The 21,165-nt window shown below is 54.6% G+C and overlaps 3 protein-coding genes across 12 annotated transcripts in view; 2 read left to right on the forward strand and 1 right to left on the reverse strand.

The window, feature by feature from the left end:
- Positions 1-8,448, forward strand: part of ACOT11 (acyl-CoA thioesterase 11) — a 26,453-nt gene extending 18,005 nt beyond the window's left edge. Inside the window, exons 15-18 of the mRNA XM_087866311.1 lie at positions 93-226; positions 2,566-2,697; positions 3,337-3,463; positions 4,240-8,448. Of these exons, the coding sequence (XP_087722437.1) occupies positions 93-226; positions 2,566-2,697; positions 3,337-3,463; positions 4,240-4,395 (549 nt within the window). The 3' untranslated portion in view covers positions 4,396-8,448. The remainder of the gene's footprint in view (positions 1-92; positions 227-2,565; positions 2,698-3,336; positions 3,464-4,239) is intronic.
- FAM151A (family with sequence similarity 151 member A) lies at positions 4,452-15,314 on the reverse strand. The gene is made up of 8 exons (XM_045802272.2): positions 15,014-15,314; positions 13,879-14,025; positions 10,212-10,364; positions 9,057-9,216; positions 7,406-7,633; positions 6,576-6,715; positions 5,670-5,810; positions 4,452-5,213 (listed from the first exon to the last, which is right to left on the reverse strand). The coding sequence occupies exons 1-8, from the start codon at positions 15,138-15,140 to the stop codon at positions 4,540-4,542; spliced, it is 1,770 nt and encodes a 589-aa protein (XP_045658228.2). The 5' UTR covers positions 15,141-15,314; the 3' UTR covers positions 4,452-4,539.
- Positions 13,115-21,165, forward strand: part of MROH7 (maestro heat like repeat family member 7) — a 61,571-nt gene continuing 53,520 nt past the window's right edge. For 7 of the 10 annotated variants that reach the window (XM_045802258.2, XM_045802259.2, XM_045802264.2 and 4 more), the window contains exon 1: positions 14,018-14,120. The gene's annotated coding sequence lies outside the window, so the exon portion shown is untranslated. Of the gene's footprint in view, positions 13,441-14,017; positions 14,121-19,248; positions 19,312-20,782; positions 20,943-21,165 lie in introns of those variants that run through there. The other 3 variants (XM_087865907.1, XM_087865906.1, XM_045802256.2) reach the window with 3 other exon arrangements.

The raw sequence follows: 21,165 nt of genomic DNA on the forward strand, positions 1-21,165 counted from the left end.
CCTGGCCTCTAGCATCAGAGTCAGCCCACTCCATCCCGCAGCATAGCCCGGGGAGGGGGCGCGGGAACGAGGCTGCCCTCTGTCCCATGCAGGTCCGCCTGTACACTCTGGAGGAAGACAAGTTCCTCTCCTTCCACATGGAGATGTCGGTGCACGTGGACACCACCCAGGCCTTCCTGCTGCTCTCAGACCTGCTTCGGAGGCCTGAGTGGGACAAGCACTACCGGTAAGGGCCGAGGTGCCAGCGGGGTGGGCTGCTTTGCTCAGGCCTGGTGGGAAAGCTGGGCCGCACATGTCTTTTCCAGAGCCATCCCCCGTGATGCTCAGCCCCTGCTGGCCTCTAGCTGGGCATGCGGGGCGGTGGCGTGGGGTGTCTGTAGCTATGTGTTGTATGGGTGTCAGAGTCAAGGGCATTCTGAACCCTCAGGGAAGGGACTGAGCCTGGAATTGGAGTTGGAGGCTTGGGTTTAAGTCCTGTTTCTGGCCCAACTGGCTCTGTGACCTTGGGCAAGTCCCTTGAGGTGTAGGTCATGCATTTGCACTCTGGGGTAGATCAGTGATTTTCTTTTAATCCCTGCTCCCCTCCCTTTAAGATTTTATTTGTTTGAGAGAGAGAGCAAGCAAGAGAGAGAACACGAGTGGGGGCAGGGGCAGAGGCAGAGGGAGAAGCAGGCTTCCTGCTGAGCAGGGAGCCCACCATCAGGCTCGGTCCCAGGACCTTGGGATTATGACCTGAGCTGAAGGCAGACGCTTAACCGACTGAGCCACCCAGGCGCCCCTAGATCAGTGATTTTCAAACCATATTCTGTGGAGCCCCCTAGGAGGCTCAGGGACCACTTGGTAGAGGTTACAACGCTGGGGGGGCGTGGGCCCCCTCCCAGCTTCAGGGGAACTAATGGAATGGCCAGTTTGATGAGTCTGCCTGGTTTGCCAGCTCTCCTTAGGGATATGTGCATGTATTTGTTATTTTTGAATGTAGTGAGTTACTGAATATAAATGTTATTCCTATGAATACATTTGTTCCCTGAATTTATTGATTCTTCATGTGAATATTTTCTTCCTGAATTTAGCCAAGGGAGATAAATCTGTTCTTAGGAAAACAGCCAAAATTTCAGTATTTAATATGAGAATGTTGAAATTGAAACTGGTATTTTTGCAAATTCCCTTAAAGTCATTTTCTGTTGTGCCAACACCCTCCTTTGGTCATTTCTCCCGGGCTGCTTACGAGGAGCCTATATTCCTGAGTATATCCATAAGGAGGGTCCGTGCATGTGGAAATTCAGTGAGCAGGTTGTCTGGCGAGTTGAGTTTTGCTAAATTGCCTTCCCTGTCCTACCCCCAACTATCTTACAGAGTGGGCCTACTTGTGGCTGTTTCTACACAGGCTTTCTATTTAAGGTTTTGGTGCACAAAATGCTATTGCTTTAAAAAGCCTTGGTCAGGAGCACCTGGGTGGCTCAGTCGGTTAAGCATCTGCCTTCAGCTCAGGTCATGATCCCAGGGTCCTGGGATCGAGTCCCGCACTGGGCTCCTTGCTCAGCGGGGAGTCTGTTTCTCCCTCTGCCCCTGCCTGGCCCCCTACTTGTGCTCGGTCTCTCTCTCAAATAAATGAATAAAATCTTAAAAAAAAAAGTAAAAAGGCTTGGTCTAGGTGACCCCAAGCCTGTTGGCAGTGACATTCTACAAAGCTGGGAGGTGATTTGATGGTGAATGTTGGGGGTGTTGGGCCTATGGTAGGAAGGTTTCAGGAGGCAAGCTGCTGTGGGCCTTGAAGGCTAAGTCAGACCTCGATACTTAATGGGATTGGGGCAGGGGAATGTCCCAAGGGGAAAGGGAGCCCTTAGCTGCTTCTCCCCACCCTGCCCATAGCACCCTGTTCATGAGGCAGCCTCTGAGGTTGGGTTGGAGAGCCGGGGAGAAGGTGGCAGGTTCGGACATGGTCACACAGGTTTGTGTGGATGTCCTTGTGTGTGCATGCATGTATATTGGTGTAAGCCTGTGTGTGTGTGTGTGTGTGTGTGTGTGTGTGTGTGTGTGTGTATGTGTGTACCTGGGCACATATGTGCAGTGTGCCTGGGCCTGAGGGGCAGAGCTCTGGCCCCTGACAGTCTGAGCACATCTCAGCCCAGCTTCCTTAATGGCTCTGTGGCTGCAGCAGGTTATTTTCCTGAGTCTCAGCCCCTCATCTGTACAATGGGGATACTGAGAGGACCTATTGCATGGGCTGCTGTGGAATAAATGAGATAGTATGTGGAAAGCACGCGAACAGTGCCTGGCACACGGCCGGTGCTTGTAACCAGGAAACCATCCCACGTCTGCGTGGGGCGTGTGCACCTGCTGTGTGCATTTGCCTGTGTACATGTCCGTGTGTTCCTGTGTGTATGTTCATGCGTGTCTTGGCCTGGCCTTCCTGCCTCCTATGGCCCTTGCTGAGCAGTGTAGGGGGTAGAGTGTCCCTCAGACATCGGCTCAAGAAGGCTGAAGCATGGGAGGGCCTGGGCCAGGCCGGCTGTCACAGGAGCCGCTGTGCCTGCCTGGAGCCCTAAGCTCTGGGCCTCCCTACAGGAGCGTGGAGCTAGTGCAGCAGGTGGACGAGGACGATGCCATCTACCACGTCATCAGCCCTGTCCTCAGCGGCGACACCAAGCCCCAGGACTTTGTGATCCTGGCCTCTCGGCGGAAGCCTTGTGACAACGGGTGGGTGCCCGCCTGCTGAGGCGGGAGGGAGGGGCAGGCTCATCCTCCTCCAGGACATCGGCTTAGACTCAGAGCTTTTTGCAGTGGGACACCAGGCACTGCTTGGCTTTTCAGGGCTGTGGGTAAAATGGAGGATGAGGGGACTCTTCTCCCCTTTGGTCACATGTGCTCTAAGGCAGGGTGGTCTCTGTCCTTGGGGTGATGAGGCTGCCTCGCCCCAGACGCGGACAGGCCCTTGCTCACGTGGCCGCTTGCTTGGTCTCCACCCTCTGAAGGCCCCACGTTGACTAGAGGGGCAAGGCCACCAGCTGTGCGGGGACGCATGGCATCCCTTCTGCTAGAGACATGCACAGAAAAGTGAAGCATGAGCTCCCAAAGTGTGGGACTCCTTTGAGCATCTGCAGTGGAAGGGCTTTTCCAGAAAATCTGCAACGAAGCCATGCTGGCTTCTGGCAAATTCCGGGCTAACATACGGGCACCTCCTCTCTAGCCTGGCGCAGCGCCAGCTGTCGGGCCTTTTAAGTTTATGTGCCTCAGATTCTGGTGAGGGGGTCTGTGCAGTGGGGGCTCCGGGCCAGAGCTGGGTAGAACAGGCCCTCACCTCCTTCTGTGCCCTTCTCCACCCTTTCTTGGCTCCAGAGACCCCTACGTCATCGCGATGAGGTCAGTCACACTGCCCACACACCCTGAGACGCCAGCGTACAGGCGTGGGGAGACCCTCTGCTCGGGTTTCTGCTTCTGGCGAGAGGGGGACCAACTGACCAAGGTGAGGCCAGTGTTCCCTCCCCCACCCCATCCCCCTGCCAGATACCCCCGAAGCCACATGCACGTCCGGAGCTTGGTGCTGTGGGCTCCGTTAGTTCCATACCCGGGCCCCACCTGCAGGCTCTCTTCCAGCATGGGGGAGCCCAGGAGTGTCAGGGGCTGGAAACAAGCCTTCCCAATGATCTAATCTGTGCAGAGACAAGATGGCAGGGTCTTGGAAAATGCTCTGGAAGCCCAGGGCAGAGGCCTGGGTTCTGATCTAAAATTCATCTCATTTACTTGAATACCTCTCTTGTCTGGAAAGGTTTTACATGGCTCTCAGGGCCCATAAAACTCAGCAGGGTAGTCAGTGCTCACTGAAAATGTGGGGGAGGCGGCTGAGGGCAGGGGGCGGAGGGGGGAGGGGTTGCTGCAGTTCCCCCGCCTCCAGGCCCAGGTAGGGACAAGGCTGGTGTTGGCTAACCTAACACTCTTAACCTGAGGGGCTTCTCTGCACAGTCCCTGGGCTGATTTCGAACTTGCTTCGATGACCCTAGAGCACCACCATTTTTACGTGCTGGGCTCTGGAGACCCAGCCCCTGTCCTCCAGAACCTCCCCCAGCTGACCCCTCAGGGAGGCACAGGACAACAGTACCGTGTGTGGTCGTGGTGACACACCACGTCATCTTCTCGGTCCCCCGGGTGCTGGCTTGGACTTGCCGCCCTCCCCGCCTGCCTCGTGCCCGCCCCCTCCCCCTGCCCAGCCTCCCTGACTGTGGCTTCCTTCCCATCCTGCAGGTGTCCTACTACAACCAGGCAACCCCAGGCTTCCTCAACTACGTGACCACCAACGTGGCCGGTCTCTCCTCGGAGTTCTACACCACCTTCAAGGCCTGTGAGCAGTTCCTGTTGGACAACCGGAGCGATCTGGCCCCCAGCCTCCAGACCCTCTAGGCCCCCGCATGCCCGCTCCCCCTCCATGCTGCCCCCAGGGACACACGCACAGTGCATTGAGGAAGGCAGGGGTGTTTATTCCTTGCTGCCTCCCCCGTGGGAAGCCTGGACCCAGGGGTCCACCGGCCCAGCACCCGTGGACGCTCAGGCCCCGCCAGCATCCGCCAGCAAGTGTTTGCGGTCACTCTGCGGCAGCCTGTAGTAGACTCGGGTGCTGTCCACAGCCCTGGTTGCCAGCAGCGCTGCCCGCACCGACGCATAGTCGCCCCTCTCAGGGCTGTGCTCCACCGTGACGGTGGCCCGGGGGGAGGCCGCCAGCAGCCTGGCCACCACCCCAGCCGCGTTCTGGCCCAGCAGCCCGGCCTGCAGCTGGAAGGACACAGGCTGCCAGAGACCCCGGCACAGCTCCAGCATATCTGTGAGCAGCTGTTCCCTGTAGCCACTGCCCAGCGCCGCCTCAGGCCAGCCTGGTGCCACCGTCACGTGGGGGAACACCTCAGCCACAGCTGTCAGCAGCTCCCGGCCAGCCACGTGGCCAGGGACCACAAAACTGCCATGGGAGACGGTGGCCCCGATCCACACAGGCCGAGTCAGGTGTCCGCGGGCGGAGAGGTGGGCCAGCGTGGTCAGGGCAGGCCGGAGGGCTGAGGGCTCTGCTATGTGCAGATAGACACCCCAGCGTCCGGGCCGCCCGGCGAACTGCAGCAGACAAGACTCCAGCGTCAGGGCGGGACCTCCCGGGGCACGTACGATGGGCACGGCGTCCTTGGCTGCAGGCCCCTGGAGGCCAACGTTTAGCAGGATCATGCCTTCTCTGTCTGAAAGAGGCAATGGAGGCAATAGCGTCAGGAGTTTGGGTGATGGTGGGGTGTCAGAGGCCCCTGTTAAAGGGGTGTTAATGGGGGGCAGCCAAGGAGAAGCTGGTGCCCCATCGGCTGAGATCTGCCGATGGTCTGGGCTCTAGGTGGAAAGGCTGCTTTATGAACGTGCCCGGGGCTCATCAGAAGGACATGACCAGCTGTAGCTCAGCTCTTGGCCTTTGACTAGGGCTCAGTCCTGGGGCCTGGGCCTGCCCCTCCTACGGGAGATACAGCTCAGGACTCAAGGGCACTGAAGGTTAGGGGGCCGTGCTCTTGGTACCACTGCACCCCGCCACCCTGGCAGCCGGCACGTTGCCACAGTAACAGAGGCCCTTGGTTCCTGCCCCAAGCAGAGCCCTCCCCCCCCCCCGCCCCAGTTTAGCTGGGAGCACAGGTGCTGAAGGCAGACCTTACCTGGGAGGCTGACTGTCGCTGTCCTGTTGCCCTGGAAGGCAGGAACCAGCCACTCCACGCTCAGACCGTCCCCCTCAGGGGGCTGGAGAAGAGGGATCAGGCTGCCTCCCGTGTAGTAAATTTGCTTCCGTGTGGCATTTGCTGTGGGGCCCCAAATTGTCAAGATGAAGAGGCCACCATTCACAAAGTGCCTTCTCTGCACCCCGTATCTACACAGATCCTCCCTCAGCCTCACAGCACCCCTCCAGGCAGAAGTACTCCCATTGGAGATTACAGGAAGGGACTTGCCCAAGGTCCCAAAGCCCATGAGTGGAGTTGCTGGGGTTAGAGCCTAATGGAGCCAAGTCTGCCGTCCCCAAAGCTGCAACTCCCCTTCCCCGCACCGACATGGCTCCCCATGGTAGGAATGTTGAGTCTCATGGGTTCCCTTTGAGATGGCTGAACGGCAGGCTTTCCAAGGTCCAGGGTCAAGGCAATGAGGGGTTTGGACAAGTGAACAGGTAGCATCCAGGTCATTGATTAGCACGCATATTGGTCAGGGGGGGCAGTCTCTGAGGAACTACGCCGTAAGGAAAACGCACATGGGGTTTGCTGGGTTCCAATCTAGGCTGTGCTATGTACAAGTGAATGACTTGGTGTAGATTACTTAACTGGTCTGAACCTCAGTTTCCCTGTCTATAAAATGGAATCACTGCTTCCTGGTTATTTGAGGCTTACATAACACACCATACCCAGGTCTGGTATCCCTTAGGTGCTTAAAAGGATTCTTTGACCCGATTCCACCCAGAATTTTCTCTTCCAATGCCTCACCCCTCAAGCTCTGCTGTCCACCACTGTCCACCAAATGCTGCCCTGTGCAGAATCCAGGCCCACCACCCTCCCCGGCTGCCCCACACCCCTCCCTACCGGCCAGCTGCTTGAACTGCGACAGGACAGGCTCAAAGAGGTCATAGTAGACCTGGTGGGAGGCGCTGTTGTCTCGGACATAGAGGAGATCGTCCACCGACACGGGGTCCAAGAAACCCTGCCACAGCGTCAGGCTGTACCTGGGGCCCAGAGAGCCAGCTCAGCACCTGCCTGGGCCCAGCAAGGTCCTCAGCTGCACTCCTGTGCTCAGAACTGGACCCTAACTGGTTGGGGATAGAGTATCTGGCCTCCAGCTTCCCACCAGCCCCTTCTACCAGAGGACTGTCCCCTTCCCAGGGGCAGAAGCCGCCACGGGGGCTTCAGGAAGAATAAAGAGGCTGAGCAGGAGGGGCTGGCCTGCCCTGTCTCCTCACTACGAGGGTCTGTTTCTGGTCCTGTCTTAGGAATGGGAAAAGGACAGAATGGGATGGGTACAGGCAGAGGGGGAGATGTTAGGTGTGGAGGGGGAAGGGGACAGCTCTAGAACTCCTGTGGGAAGTGGCTGTGGGACTGGGCAGCTGGGAGCAGACTGCGGAAATACAGATGGGAGTCCCTCAATCCCTAGAGGACAATCCTGGGTACAGTTGGCTCCCACGGGAGGGAAACTTGCCACTAGGTCAAGTTATCCACCAATGGACTGGCTCCCTCAGGTGGTGAGCAGCCCGTCACCAGAGGTATACAAGAAGAGAGCAGGGATGCTGTAGAGGATGTGAGCGTCAGTGGATATGGGACAGATATGGTTAAGCGTCTGGGATCTCCCCCGGGGGCATCGGTGCCCGGGGGAGGGGGTTTGGTGATCAGGGCTATGGCAGGGGCCTGGGAGTTTTCACCTCTTCGATTGGCCCAGCAGCCAGCTGAAGTGGGGCCAGGCATCCCGTACCATGACAGCTCGCACGGGGAAGGTGACCCTCTGTGGCAGTGCTCCCACCAGCTCCTGCATCCTCTCCACCATGGCTCGGCTGTATGTCACGTTCAGGACGAAGAAGGGCATGTAGAAAGTGGTCCAGCCCGGAGACAGGGTGGCCTCAGGATACTTCTCCTGAACCAAGGCCAGGAACCTGCAGAGAATCAGAGACACTGGTCTTTGAGAGCCTTGCTGGCCCCTTTCTCATCTCCGGGGTTCCCATCACTGGGCTAGGAAGTGGCAAGTCCTGTTGAATGTGGAGTGTAAGGACAGAAGCAGAGTCCTAAAGAACAGAAGTGACCTGCTAGGGTCCTACAATGAGGCACGGACTTTGGAGTCAAGGCTTCCCAGTTCAGGTCCTGACTCTGTAACCTTGGGCAGCTCATTCAACCTCTTTGATTCTCGAAGACGGCATCCCTTCTGGTAAGGCAGGGCCTCTTCAGCACCCCCATTTGGATGGGGGGACAAGCAAGGGCCCCAGATGTGGGGATCAAGACTCTGCCACTTGTCTCTGAAACTTCAGATTTTAAATTCCATGTAAATTTTACCCTGATAGAAATTTTAGCAGAGGAATAATGTTACCCTCTCCTTCTCCCCGAACCACGGAGTAAAATCAACACTCCAAGAAGATAAGCCCTATTTATCTCGGGCCACTGACTACGTTTTTCCAACTGCCGCTTTCCAAATGCACCACCGCGTTTGAGAATCACAGTAAATACTGGAGGGATGGATTGTTGGCTGGCTGGCCAGACAGACGGAGGGATGGACGGAGAGACGGATGACTGGAATCAGAAAGGCCTGGCTTTGGATCTTTACTGTATTTTTAGACCTAGGCCAGTCAAACAGTTTAACTTCGATGACATAGTTCCTGTATTAATAAAATGAAAATAATAGTACCTACCTCATTCTCTTGGTACTAAAGTACTTTCTGAACAGTGCCCGGGCGCGTAATAAACACTCGACAACGCAGTCTCGGTTACTGTCGCCTTTCTCTTCTGCAACGTGGGGGACATGCTCCTAACCTGGGGCTGCCAGGCGACGGTCAGACCGGACACCCTTCTCCCGGGTGGCCCTTCCTTATATAAACTGTACAGCACCGTGCAGCTGGTGTCTGTGAGGGGTGTTGGTGGCAGTGCTGGGATTTCAGGGGGGCTGGGGAAGGACTTAGCACTTTCAGGCTTTTCTCTAGCAGGCCAAGCCCTGCCTTGGTCCCTGGGAGACAGAAAGGACTGGGCCCTGTCTGCCCTCCAGGAGTCCACCGTGGAGTAGGGGCTATAAACCAGTCATCCGGCAGTGACAGCCCAGTGAAATCAGGACTGTTAGGAGGACGTGTGGATGAAGGCTCTCAGCAGGCTGGGATGTCAGGGTAGATTTGGGAGAAGGTAATGACTGGGCAAAGGTTCATCAGGGAATGGGGGAAAGGCATTCGAGGCAAAGGAAGGGCATGTGCAAAGGCTCAGAGGTCAGATTACAGTGTGGCTAGAGGTAAACTCAGCAAAGGTATCCTGAACACTGTTTGTGCCAGATGGTGGAGGACGACGGCTGGACATAGCTGGAGCCGAGAGGTCAACACTCACTGTGTGGCGTTGACCTCCACTGAGATGGGGGCATTGGGGCCCCTCAGGATGTCGGCATTGATCCACACAGGCCTCCGGACTCTCCCATCCTTTGTCAGCCGCCGCAGGAGGTCCAGCGAGGGGCCCACAGCCTTGAGGCTCTTAAAGTCCAGTTTGATGCCTGTGGGGAGGGGCCCAAGGGCTTGGGGAAATGGTCCCTCATGCTCAGGGCAGAAGGAACCTGCAAACACAACTTCCTAGAGCAGAGAGAACAGTGTTTGGGGTGGGGGGGGGGAGGTGGGCAGACAGGGACCAGACTCCAGCTGGGCGTGAAGAGGGCTTTCAAACAGACCAAGCTACCCACAGAGGAAGGACCTGCCCCTGCCCCTGCCCCTGCCCCTGCGGGCAGAAAGCAGAGGCCAGCCAAGGGCTCAGACTTGGGCTGGTGCAGGGGTTGTCAAGCACCAGAGAAAGAGAGACTGTGGTTCTTGGACGGGGCAAGCTTAGAGTGTCCTAAGCCAATTTAGCCTGTGTGGAGGTCACTCAGCCTGCAGGAAGGGGCATCTGAGTAGAGGAGGGACATGGAGGTGGAGGAAGGACCCCCGTGAACAAAGGCCTGTCCTGTTTAGGCAGCAAGGGGCTGGGGATGAATGGCGATGAGGGGAACTGCAGGGGGAAGAGGTTGCAAAGTTGGAGATGGCTGTTGAAAGCCAGGCCAGGAGATGACCATTTGTCCCAGGACAATGGGGAGCCATGCAGGGCTAAGGAGGGGAGTGACAAAACTGACGTTTAGAAAGCTCACTCAGATGTACACGGTGGTGGAGGGAGGACAGAGCAGCCGGGTCTGGGGGCAGGACATGGTGAATGACAGAGGGGAGGTGGGAGGGTGATGCCTAGATTCTGACCGAAATTGGTAAGGGACCCTGGAGGGAAGGGTGGAGTTGGGCTTTGAACAGGTTGTACCTAGTTCTGGAGGATTCACGAGGGAACAATCTGAACGTGCCTGTACTTTGCGGTGTACTCTGCCCTTTCCCATCCCCCACCGCACCTAGAATTCCCTGGGCCTGGGCATCTGGAACACGGGGCCGGTGGAGGGGGGGGGGTGCAATGAGCCTGGGACTGGCCTGGCTTCCACAGAGGACCAGAGGGCTGGGGAGGGGCTGAGAGAGTCCTTACCCTTCTGGGAAGAAGACAGCACAGTCTCCAGCCACTGCTGCAGGGTGTTGTCGCTGTAGATGGCTGGGGGGTGTGCCATGATGGGGACCCCTGTCTCGTTGGGTGTCTTGAATCCTTCTACCGTGACGTCCGCCTCCAGGACCATGGCGTTGCCTGGGGTAGAGGCAGAACGAGATCAGTTCCTTCGAAATTTTTTTTTTCTCATCATCAAAGTATTACACATTTATCCAAGAACATTTGGAAAATACAGTAAAGCAGGAAGATGAATACTCGTCCACATTTGTTCTCATTTTCATGTATTTTCTTGCATTTTTGTCTATGAATGATTTTTACATAGTTCAGACAACAGTGCATTTAGAATTTTTAATCCTTTTCTTTCGATATTATGACATTTTCACAATCTTCTATAGACCTCATTGTTAAAAAAAAGGCTATAAAAGGGGCGCCTGGGTGGCACAGCGGTTAAGCGGCTGCCTTCGGCTCAGGGTGTGATCCCGGCGTTCTGGGATCGAGCCCCACATCAGGCTCCTCCGCTGGGAGCCTGCTTCTTCCTCTCCCACTCCCCCTGCTTGTGTTCCCTCTCTCGCTGGCTGTCTCTATCTCTGTTGAATAAATAAATAAAATCTTTAAAAAAAAAAAGGCTATAAAAGCTCTGGCTGAGGACGCTCCCCACGATTTCGTCAGCCGCCGCATATTCCTGAGACAGTTCGGTAGTTTCCAATTCTTTGCTACTAATACATGACCAACAGCTTATCCTGGTTTTTGAATTCTTTCTAGTCCCTACTTGTGGAATTGAGTTAGGGCCACTCGGGGTCATTTTTAAAGCCCACATTATCAAATTACCGTCTAGAAAAATTGTTCTGATTCATGTTCCCCCTGAAGTACATAAGCTTGCCCATCTCCCTGCACCCTTACAACGCTGAGCCTTGTTATTTTAATTTTTAAATTTCAATTTTTAAAATCCTGTCCTCCAGAGTTCGGTCTGGGAGGGAGCTAAGGCCTTCCCAATGGGAGCTGACTTGGAAGACCCTGCCACTGGGCATCTGGGGTGTGCGGTGGAGGCAGGGAGGCAGGCAGGCAGGGGTCACGTTCAGCTCTGGAACATCACAGAGCCTTGGCATCAGAAGGGGCCTTTCCTCCTTGTTTGCACTCATAGCCTCCTGACCTCTCACTTCTAGCCCTGCTCCCCTCGAAGTCCGTTCTCTACACAGCAACCAGAGTGAGTATTCTAAACATGGACCACTCACGTCACTTTCTGTTAAAAAACAAAACGGGCCCCACCCATTGCCCTTAGACTCAAACCCCAAATCCTTAGCATAGCCTTTGTGCTCCTGCATGACCAGGCCCTGACCGAATTTCCAATCTCACCTTGAGTCCCCCTCTCCCTCAATCTCTAGGTTCCAGCCCCTTCAGCTTCTGCAACATTACTGTGCACACAAAATACCCAGGAACTGTTAAAATTCCAGCTCGCACCCGTGGGTCAGGGGCGGGGCCGAAGTTCTGCGGTCTCGCGGCTCCCCAGCCATGCCCAGGCTGCTGGGCCTTGGACCACACTTGAGTGAGGCTTGGATTTCGTTCTGTGCTCCCATCTCTGGGCGCTTACTCCTGCTTGTTGCCTTGGCAACACTCTTCCCTCTGCAGCTTTACTAGGCTACCTTCTGCTCCTGCGTTAGGGGTGGCTTAAAATATCACTTCCTCTGGGACGCCATGCCCGAACCCCTTGCCCGGTCTGACTCAGTCATCCACTTCGGGGCTACTCTTTTGAGTGCTTGGCGCCATGTAATTGCTCGTTGAGCGTAGGCACCACGATGCAGGGTCTGGGTCTGAACTGACCGTCACTTGAATTTCTGGGGCCTAGATGGTATCAGGCCTAAAAAAGGAGCTTCAAAAATGGTTGTTGAACGATGAACACCTGAAAGAATTAATGATAGAGGAGCCAAGCTCGAGAACCCCAGGTCCAGAAACAAGAGCGAGTCTGGCCCAAGTCACAGAGAATTTGTGCAGGTTTCTCTAGAATCGAGGTGCCTGGATTTCCAGGAGGGGAAGGAAGATGAGTGCTGGGAATGCAGAGAGAGGGGTCTGAAAGGCTTAGGGCCCCCAGAGAAGCCACGCCAGAACCCGGTTGGGGTGCAGGTAAGAGGGTAGCTCATGAGAATGGATTCACTGGGGTCTCATTCCCATCCGATGGGGGGGGCCAGTTCATCAGGGTGCATCAGGGGCCCTGAGTCCCGGTGACCCCGACGCTGCTGCCTTGCTTGACTCACACTAGCCGCCTCCCTGGAGACACCGTGGGCCCCTTGGAGACAGGGTCACATCTCACTCATTTCTAAACCTTCCTCCTGAGATCGGCCTGGAGCAGGGACCCAGTGAACACTCAGTGAATTGGACTGAAGACCAGCAGAAAGTACCTTTTGGACCTAACCTGCCTCCTGGCGATTGCCACCTAGGCCCAGGTTCTTCCTGGGAAAGTCTTCTCTTTTGTCATGGAAAGTTGTAACCTGCCTTCCAGATGCTAATCTGGAGGTTGATGCGTTTGGGTGGGGTGTGAGGAAGGAACCAGTGAGGGAAGGACCCATTTCCTGTGGCCCTCGGCTGGGAGGAGGGCTGGCCCCCCAGGGAACGGACAGGGAGTTACTTAGCCCTTCCCCCATCCCCCCAGCATGGGGCAGGCCCTGAACCCACACTGCAAGCATGCGCACCGGGACGAACCGCGATGGTGTTACTCAGGCAGGTTACTTGTCTTCTCTGTGCCTCTTCTTTCTCATTCACAAGAATTAAGTAAGAAGATAGCCCTGGTTTGGCATTCACTGAGTGTTAATCATTATTTACATGGAGTAGCTCATTGAACGAGAGTGGCCCTATCCCCCCCTTTGCCTGGGAGAGTCTGGTGTATTTCTGTGGGCTCAGCATCATTTGGTTTGGGTGATAAATGATACGGGAATTCTACCAATCCGCATCTGGCAGAGGGAAAAACTGAACTGCGGACAGGTGAAGTCACCAAATCACTCTGCCAGTAAAGGGTCAAGGTAAGATTTGAACCCAGTTCTGTCTGGCTCTCCACGTGGACGTCCGTGCATGTCTAAGACGACTTCACCAGCCTGGCTCTGCCCCTGGGTCTCACTCAGGGTCTCCAGCCCAGCTGTGCATCAGCCTTCCTTCCAGAGGTCCACCGCAATGACCTGGCAGAACCCTCAGGGAGGAAACTGGGCCTCTGGATCCCTGAGCTATGGTAAGGGGTACGTGTCCATGCTCCCTGCTGTTGGGCACTGCCTGGTTGGGGCCTTCTTCTTGGCCAAGGTCCTAATGTCGTGGGGCCGGGTTGCTTGTCTGCTACCCCAGGGCTGCCATAATCACTCTGAATAGGAGGCTCAGAGGCATTTTACATTTTGCTCGGCTTTTCACAGCTCATTTTTGATACCACTGGGCCTCAAAGTCCCATCTTCTGGCTTCCATAGGATTTGAAGGCAAGGACCTCCAAGCAGGGACAGCTGGCAGCAGGCAGGTCAAGGAAGGGATAGCTGGGGCAGAGGACAGGCCACGATGACTTTGGAATTAATTAGACATCTGGTTCAAACCATGCGTGAGGCTGTCTCATCCCCACTTCTGCTCTCCCCCCATCTCCCCCAGCCCCGCCCTGGCCTGTCCCAGTTCTGGCAGCCAGACTTACTGTTCAGGGCAGCTTCCATCTCCTTCCGGCCGTTAGCAGCGTGGTACCAGGTGACCAGCAGGCCATCCGGTTCGCTGATCTGGCCCAGGCTCTGAAGGTAGTCCAGCATGTCCGCGTCGGGGCGGCAGGCCGCATCCGGCTCACAGTCTGGAACGGACGCCAAGGGGGCGGTTAGCCTCAATTCTCACCTCTGCCCAAGTCTCCTGTCTGTTCATCCCACCGACCCTCCCTGGGCTTTCAAGGTGGGTCCAGCTCTCCATCTAGCCGAGGGACAAGGGGACCCCAGAACCATCAGCGCTACGAGAAAGAGAAATATGTGGGCTCCTGAGCACAAGGAACCCCGAACCAGCCTGGGCAGTCAGGAAGTTTACAGACAGAGGAGGGAACATTTAAGGGGGATTTGAGGATGGGTATAAATTTGACAGAAAAGGGGGACAGACAGAAGAGTATCAGCAAAGGCTGGGCTGAAGGAAAAAGTGTGGTCACCTGGAGGAAGAGCCTCTGGCCAGGTACAGATGGCAGCGGAAGACATGGAGAGGGCAGGCCTGGAAAGGGGCGTTGGGATCAGGCTGTAAAGGGCCATGAATGCCAGCAACAGGGTGGGCTGTGTGCTGAGGGCCCCAAGGGGGGCTGGTGTTTAACAAGGTCTCACGGGCTGCAGAGCGAGCATGGGCTGGCAGAGTAAGCTGCGGACGGAGACTGTGTGCAGGGGGGCTGCAGCAGGGGTCAAGGACACCGGAGGCCTGGGAGCTCGGAGGCAGGGAGGGCAGAGGGTGGGAAGGCAGAAGCCTCAAGACGCCAGGGCTGAGAGTATAGACATGGGGCAGAAGGGGGAGTGGAGGCTGCCCCCAGGTTTCGGTGGGAAGGCAGAGAGGCCCTTCACCCCAAGAGGGCACAGGGAGGAGTGGGTGTGGGGGAAAGAACGGAGCTGAGACTCAGACTCTGAGGAGTCTGAGATGCCCACAGGATCCCCCAAAAGGAAGTGAGTTCTGGGCTGAGGGCAACAAGCCTGGCGGAGGGGTAAGGGAAAGTTGTTGCTGGGGATAGAGTCTTAGTGGGGATGCGGGGCGGGAGAGGCGGCCGTCAGAGCGGTCGATGGGGAAGCCAAGCAGGTGGCATGACAGCGGGGCCCTACCTGGCTGGCGGCGCTGCTGTAGTACGAAGCCCAGGGACAATCCGATGGCGAGCACCAGAACCACGCAGGCACTGCCCAGAAGGGCCCACTTGGTTTGACTGTTCGAGCACCCCTTCTTGCAGGCCATGGTGCTCCTGTCTGGGAAATGCCCTCCAAGTCCCCACGGCCCAGAGTCCCCCAAGACTCCCTGTAGCTGGGATCTGGTGGGACGCAGGAGCCCCGTGGAGCGTGCAGCTCTGCTCTCCACCAAGGCCTGTCAGCTCCCGAGGCTCCTAAATGCCTCGTGCAGAGGTAGCTTCCAAGGCCCCTCCTCCCTCCCCACCCTCTTCCTGGTTCCACACCCTTCCAGGATCTTAACAAGTCAAGCAGAAAGTCCTATCACCTCCAAAATGACCTTTGAACACAACAAGAGGTCAGAAAATGTTGGACCAAGCGTCTGTCCACTGCCTGTCTGCTCCTGCCTGGGAGTTGGGAGACTACCCAGCGCGGGGGCCTAGACCCAGCTTGACCTGACTTTCCTGAGACCTGCAGCATGAGTCTTCCCCTCCCTGGGCCCAGTTCTTCTCCTGTGCAAAAGGTGGCAGCCGGACTATCTTTCCTTGTGTTGCCTTGCCCCGGGACGTTACCAAGGTCAGGCAACGGTTGATGATAGGATATTAGATCTGCCGGAGGCTATGAAATTTCCTTCCATCCCAGATTGTGGCTGATAGATTATCTCCCTGAGACTGAAGCTGATAGGCTGGCCTGGGGTACACAGGCCACTCCTGGGGCAGCGGGTCCACCGTGCTGGGGGGTGAGTCACCGTGACCTCACGCCGAGGGTGTCCTGGGGGATCCAGGGTGGGAAGCAAGTTAGAGACTATCCCTACTTCAGGGACCCTGGAGTTTATTTTATTTTATTTTTGTAAGATTTTATTTATTTATTTGTCAGAGAAAGAGAGAGAGCACAAGCAGGGGGAGCAGCAGGCAGCTGGAGAAGCAGGCTCCCTGCTGAGCAAGGAGGTTATGACCTGAGCCGAAGGCAGACGCTTGACTGAGCCACCCAGGCACGGGACCCTGGGGTTTAAATGAGTCCAAGAATCACCTGTAATGGACATAGGGACTTTGGTTTATAGAGGTTCACAGAGAAATCTATCAGGGTCACTGGTGACTGATGCAAGAGCGAGTGTGTGTGAGTGTGTGTGTGTGTGTGTGTGTGTGTAAGTATATCTAGAATGATGAATGATGCCCAGGTGGTCAGATGGAGGGAATCTGGGGCATGCAGAGCAGCTCATGAGGGAGTTTGGTTCAGGTCTCGTGGAGCCGTGGGGGTTCTGGCTCATCCCTGAATGCTACGCAGGAGGACACTGGATAGAGAGGTCTGGGGCTTGGGACCAATGACAAGGGTGAGAACATCATCTCCTACCCAAAGGCAAAGAGAGAAGGGTCTTTCCAAGCTACACACTGTGTGCTGCTCGTTATCCTTGGGAAGGATGCCAGTGAGCTCTGAGCTTTCCTGCCTCCCTTGGCTCCGAGGGTTCTGGAGGCTACGTCGTGGAGGAGGAGGGCTCTTATCCAGCTCTGGCTTTTGGCAGGTGGAACAGCTCTGAAATGGACACCAGGCTGCAAAAGACTCCACTGCCTGGGACACTGCTCATGAGACAGCGAATTGCTGCTGAGCCCCAGTCTGCATGTAGCCCCATGCCAGGTTCTGGGGAGCCCTGCCCCCCCCCCCATGACATACTGAGGAGAGAAGAAGCCAAGGGGTCAGGAGGCTTTAGCCTCTCAGATGCGGAGCCGCCTTTCTGGGGCTGGTGTTGAAGGAGGGGAGCTCAATCCTGGAAGGATGTCAGACCTGGCAAGTACCAATGGCAGGGCCCCCAAGGGGAGCATGATGGATCGGGGAGACACAAGGGGATTAGAAGCACAGAGGAGGAGCCCCAACCTCCTGGGGGGCCCAGGTGGTCTTCAGAAGAGGCATGGCCTGAGTTGACTTGGAGAACCATGGGGGCAGGGAGTAGGGAAGGATGTTCCAGACAAAGGGAGGGGTACTGTGGGAGCGAGCAAATGTGTGTGGGAGAGGGCTTGCTTGGGGACATGGGCAGTGCAGCGTGACTGGATCACCAGGTGGAGTAGGGGTGCTCAGGGAGATGGGTCTAGGTTGCTGAGAGGCCTGGGCCACCCTGATAAGAAGCTTGGCCCCAACCTGGGTGGGGTGGGAACCCTTCACCTACGGGATAAGCAGGAGACAGACTTGCTTAGCTTTGCATTTTGGAGAGTGATTCTGGAAGCTGGTGTTGAGAAATGGCAGGAGAAGCCCCGACTATCCCTAGCACCTGGGCCATCTGTTTGAGCACCGTCCCCCCAACCCCCAACCACATGCCTTCCCCTACCATACCACTCAGAAGGACAAAAGGCTCACCAAGGTTTGAACCCCAGGCTTTGTTACCTGGGTCCCTTTGATACGTTATAGAGAAAATGAGAGGGTGTCAGGAAGCAACAACATTTCAGATGAAGAGCAGCCATCTTTAGAGCTGGTATCGCGGGAGGCTCTGCCCACTGGGCCCTGAGAGCCCCCCACCCCCAGCTTCCGTGAAGCTGCATCCCCCCTACCCCCCAGAGAAGCTCAGTAGAGTGTGGGGAAATGCAGCCTTGAAATACCTCGGCTGGGAAAAATCCAGCTTGGGAACGTCCAGCTCGCACTAGCTGGGGCCTGCTGAGTCTTGGGGAGACTCCAACATGGACCCTGCTCCTCACCCATTTAGACTCCAGTTGCAGTGTAAAGGCCATGGGAACAGAGAGAAGGCCAAGTCAGAGCTATCTGGGAAGCTTCCTGGGGGAGGCAGTGTTTGATCTGGACCTTGAAAGGTAGGTAGGCTCTCTTAGGGAGAAAATAAAAGCTGATTATTTTCCACTTATAAAAGTGGTATGAGAAAGATACTGGAAATTCAGAAACACGGAAAAAGGAAATTAGCATTATCTTAAAATGAACAATGAGATCCACTAACCAGTTATAATTTGTTTTTGTTTTATTGAAGATTTTTCCAATCATTTTAATGCACATTTATTATTAGTATTTTTTGCTATGTTTTGCCTTTACGGTGGTTGCGCTGGTTTTCTATTCCTGCTGTAACCGCGTCGGGCAGGGAGTGAGGCACGGGGGCGGGTGGCGCAGAGTAGAATAAGGCTCATTTCTTCCGCAAATACGTCTTGAAGGTGTTGGGTCCCAGCTCGGGTCCCAGGCAAGCAAAGATGAAAAGATCGTCTCTGTCCTTAAAACATTCTCAGTATAACGAGGGAAATAAGGCAGTGAGCAGAAATCCACAGCATGCTGTCATGAGTGTTTTGGGCTTTGCTGCAAGAGCAGAGGAGAAAATCCTAACCCCACTGTGGGGAGGGCATCATGGAGGACTTCCTGGAGATGATACCTATTGGGTTCTGACAGATGGGTAGGAGTTAGACAGTTAAGTGGGGGAGGAACTGTAAGCAGGAAGAGTTAGGGGTCCCCAGGAAAAGAAAGACAAACATAGCTTTCTTGACAGAAGAAAAGTCATCTTAGGCCCTCAGCCATCTTGTGAAAGAACGTAAGAACAAACAGCCACCATGAGGTCAAGATGTAGCCCCATCATGTTCAGAAGTGAAGACGGAGCTGACACACATTCTGAGTTATCTCTGCAGGATCTCAGCCCCTCTGAACACTGACATCCTGGACCCACTGGAGCCAGAGACTCGTGATGTTGACCCTTGCAGGCCTCGAGATTTTGACCTGGGCTCGTCACCATCACATGACTTTTGCCCCAGTTCCATGCTCTGTTCCCCACGGCACAAGCCCCTTCGGGAATACGTGTGCAGCCTTAGCTTGAAACTTCCCCAGTTGTGTTGTTTGAGGGGTCACTGTGCTGGGAAAGATCCCCGGGATGCCCCTTTTCTTGAGGCAGGTAAAACCCTTCCTTTTCCTATCCTTGGGCTTGACTGCATCTTTGGCTCAACACCAAGAGGTGAACCCAGTTTTGGGCTACAGAGTGGGAGGGAAAGAAGATTCTAGATGGAGGGCACATCATGAGAAAAGGCACGGAGGCAAGAACCATTACCGTGAGTTTGGAGAAACCACTGTGTTGCTACAGCAGAAATTGTGTAGGAGGGATGGGAGGACAGGGGCTGGGGGCACGTTTCCAGCAGCAATGAGCTAGACACACTGGACAAACCTCCCAGGGAAAGCAACTTAAATGCTGGATAAAATACAATACTCTTTTACAGTGCATCTCTCAGCCGATGTCATAGGAAACTCTGAGAAATGACTGCAAACAAGAGCTGTGACGGGTAAGCAACTGTCAAGGCTGACTTCTGTCCTGAGGATTTTTGCCAAACCCTGGTGACACTGAGCTTCCTCTCTGGTGGCTCCCTCTCTGGTGGCTGTACAGATGGAGGTGACGAGGGATAAAGCCCAGGACTCCCTCCAAAGTGGGAATGTTGGTAGGATACACGTTTATGAAAATGGAATCCAAAGGCCATACCCTTTGTAAGGGTTAAAGAAAAATAAAGCCACGTGCCAGTTTTGATATTGGCACTTGGTGGGTTAAAAAAAAAATTCCTCTGGGGGCCTCTGGCTGGCTCAGTCTGTAGAGCACGGGACTCTTGATCTTGGGGTTGTGAGTTCAAGTCCCATGGTGGGCGTGGAAGCTACTTAAAGGAAAATAAATCCCTCTGAAAATGGTTAACTGCAGGTGGTCCCTCACACTGGTCCTTGGTCCAAGTTCATACTGCCTAAGTGCTCTAAAAACTCTGAATGGTCGAATTTAGTGTCAGGTAGTCAGGGGTGTCCCCAGGGTGACTAGCAGAAGCAAAACCAAATCCTTTCTAGAGGAACATAGCTTCAACCAGGACTTAAGGAATTCCCAGGCAAAGGGTCAAGGAAAATGAACCGCTCATAGTCTGCAACCCCAAACTCAGAAGAAAACAAGGCCCCGCGAGTGAAAACCGACAGAGAGGCAAACAGTAGAGTCAGACCCAGGAAGTCTTTAGAAGTCAAAACAACCAGACACAGAATAAAACAATATGTTTAAAGAAATAAAAAATAGCTTGAAAATACGGACGACAGTAGACTATACGGCATGACCAAGAGAATTTGAGAGGGAGCAAAACAGAACTTCCAGAAATAAAAAATACAATTAAAACACAAAATTTAATGGGAAGACTTAACATAGCTTAGACACAGCCGATTGGAGAATTAGGTAAGATCTCTCCAGAAACCGGAGAGATGGGAAGTATGAGAGGTGAAGACAGAGAGAAGGGCTAGCATGTGTGCAATCAGAGTGATAGAGGAACGAAGAGAGAACAAGGGAAAGGCAATTATTTTCTTATATTTGTGGAAAAACTTCCAAATGATTGAGCACCAACCTCCAGATTTAGGAATCACAATGAATCCCAACTACGAAAAAATAAAATAAAAAGCAATCCATAACTACATACGTCATAGCAACATTGCAGAACACTAAAGTCAAAGATCTCAGAAGCAGCTGGAAATAATAGGTTGATCACCCAAAGCCTGGCAAACTGACTTCTCAAAGCATAGCTGGGAGCCAGGAGGCAGTGGAATATTAATATTACCAATGTTGCACTCAAAGTAATTGACACCCTAGAATTCTACGTACAGTGCAAACAGTTTCAAGAAAGAGGATAAAATGAAGTTTGTTGTTGTTGTTTTTTCCAAGCAGAAACTAGAAGAGCTCACTACTACCAAACTCTTATTAAGGAAATGATGAAGGCTATTCTTCTTTTCTTTTTTTTTAAGATTTTATTTGCTTGTCAGAGAGAGAGAGAGAGAGAGAGAACAAGCAGGGGGAGCAGCAGGCAGAGGGAGAAGCTGTCTCCCCACCGGGCAAGGAACCCAATGTGGGGCTCGGATCATGACTTGAGCCGAAGGCAGATGCTTAACCGACTGACCCACCCAGGTATCCCAAAGCTATTCTTTTTTTAAAAAGATCTATTTATTTATTTGAGAGAGAGAAAGCGCGCGCGTGCGCGCGTGCATGTGTGAATATGTGGGGGGAGGGGCAGAGGCAGAGTGAGAGAGAATCTCAAGCAGACTCCTCGCTGAGCGCAGAGCTGGACGTGTGGCTCGATCTCACAACCCTGAGATCACGCCCTGAGCTGAAATCAAGAGTCAGATACTTA

This window comes from Ursus americanus, chromosome 12 (assembly GCF_024610735.1).
Source record: "Ursus americanus isolate L20-20 chromosome 12, mUrsAme1.1.p, whole genome shotgun sequence".
NCBI lineage: Eukaryota > Metazoa > Chordata > Mammalia > Carnivora > Ursidae > Ursus > Ursus americanus.

What these genes read in the sequence shown, in the direction of transcription:
- FAM151A (XM_045802272.2), bottom strand. Translation starts at nt 15,140, where the DNA reads ATGGCCTGCAAGAAGGGGTGCTCGAACAGTCAAACCAAGTGGGCCCTT. An exon ending in ACAGCAGCGCCGCCAGCCAG is followed by an intron (nt 14,026 to 15,013) that starts GTAGGGCCCCGC and finishes CGTCCGTTCCAG; the next exon opens with ACTGTGAGCCGGATGCGGCC. An exon ending in GCTGTCTTCTTCCCAGAAGG is followed by an intron (nt 9,217 to 10,211) that starts GTAAGGACTCTC and finishes CCCTCCCCACAG; the next exon opens with GCATCAAACTGGACTTTAAG.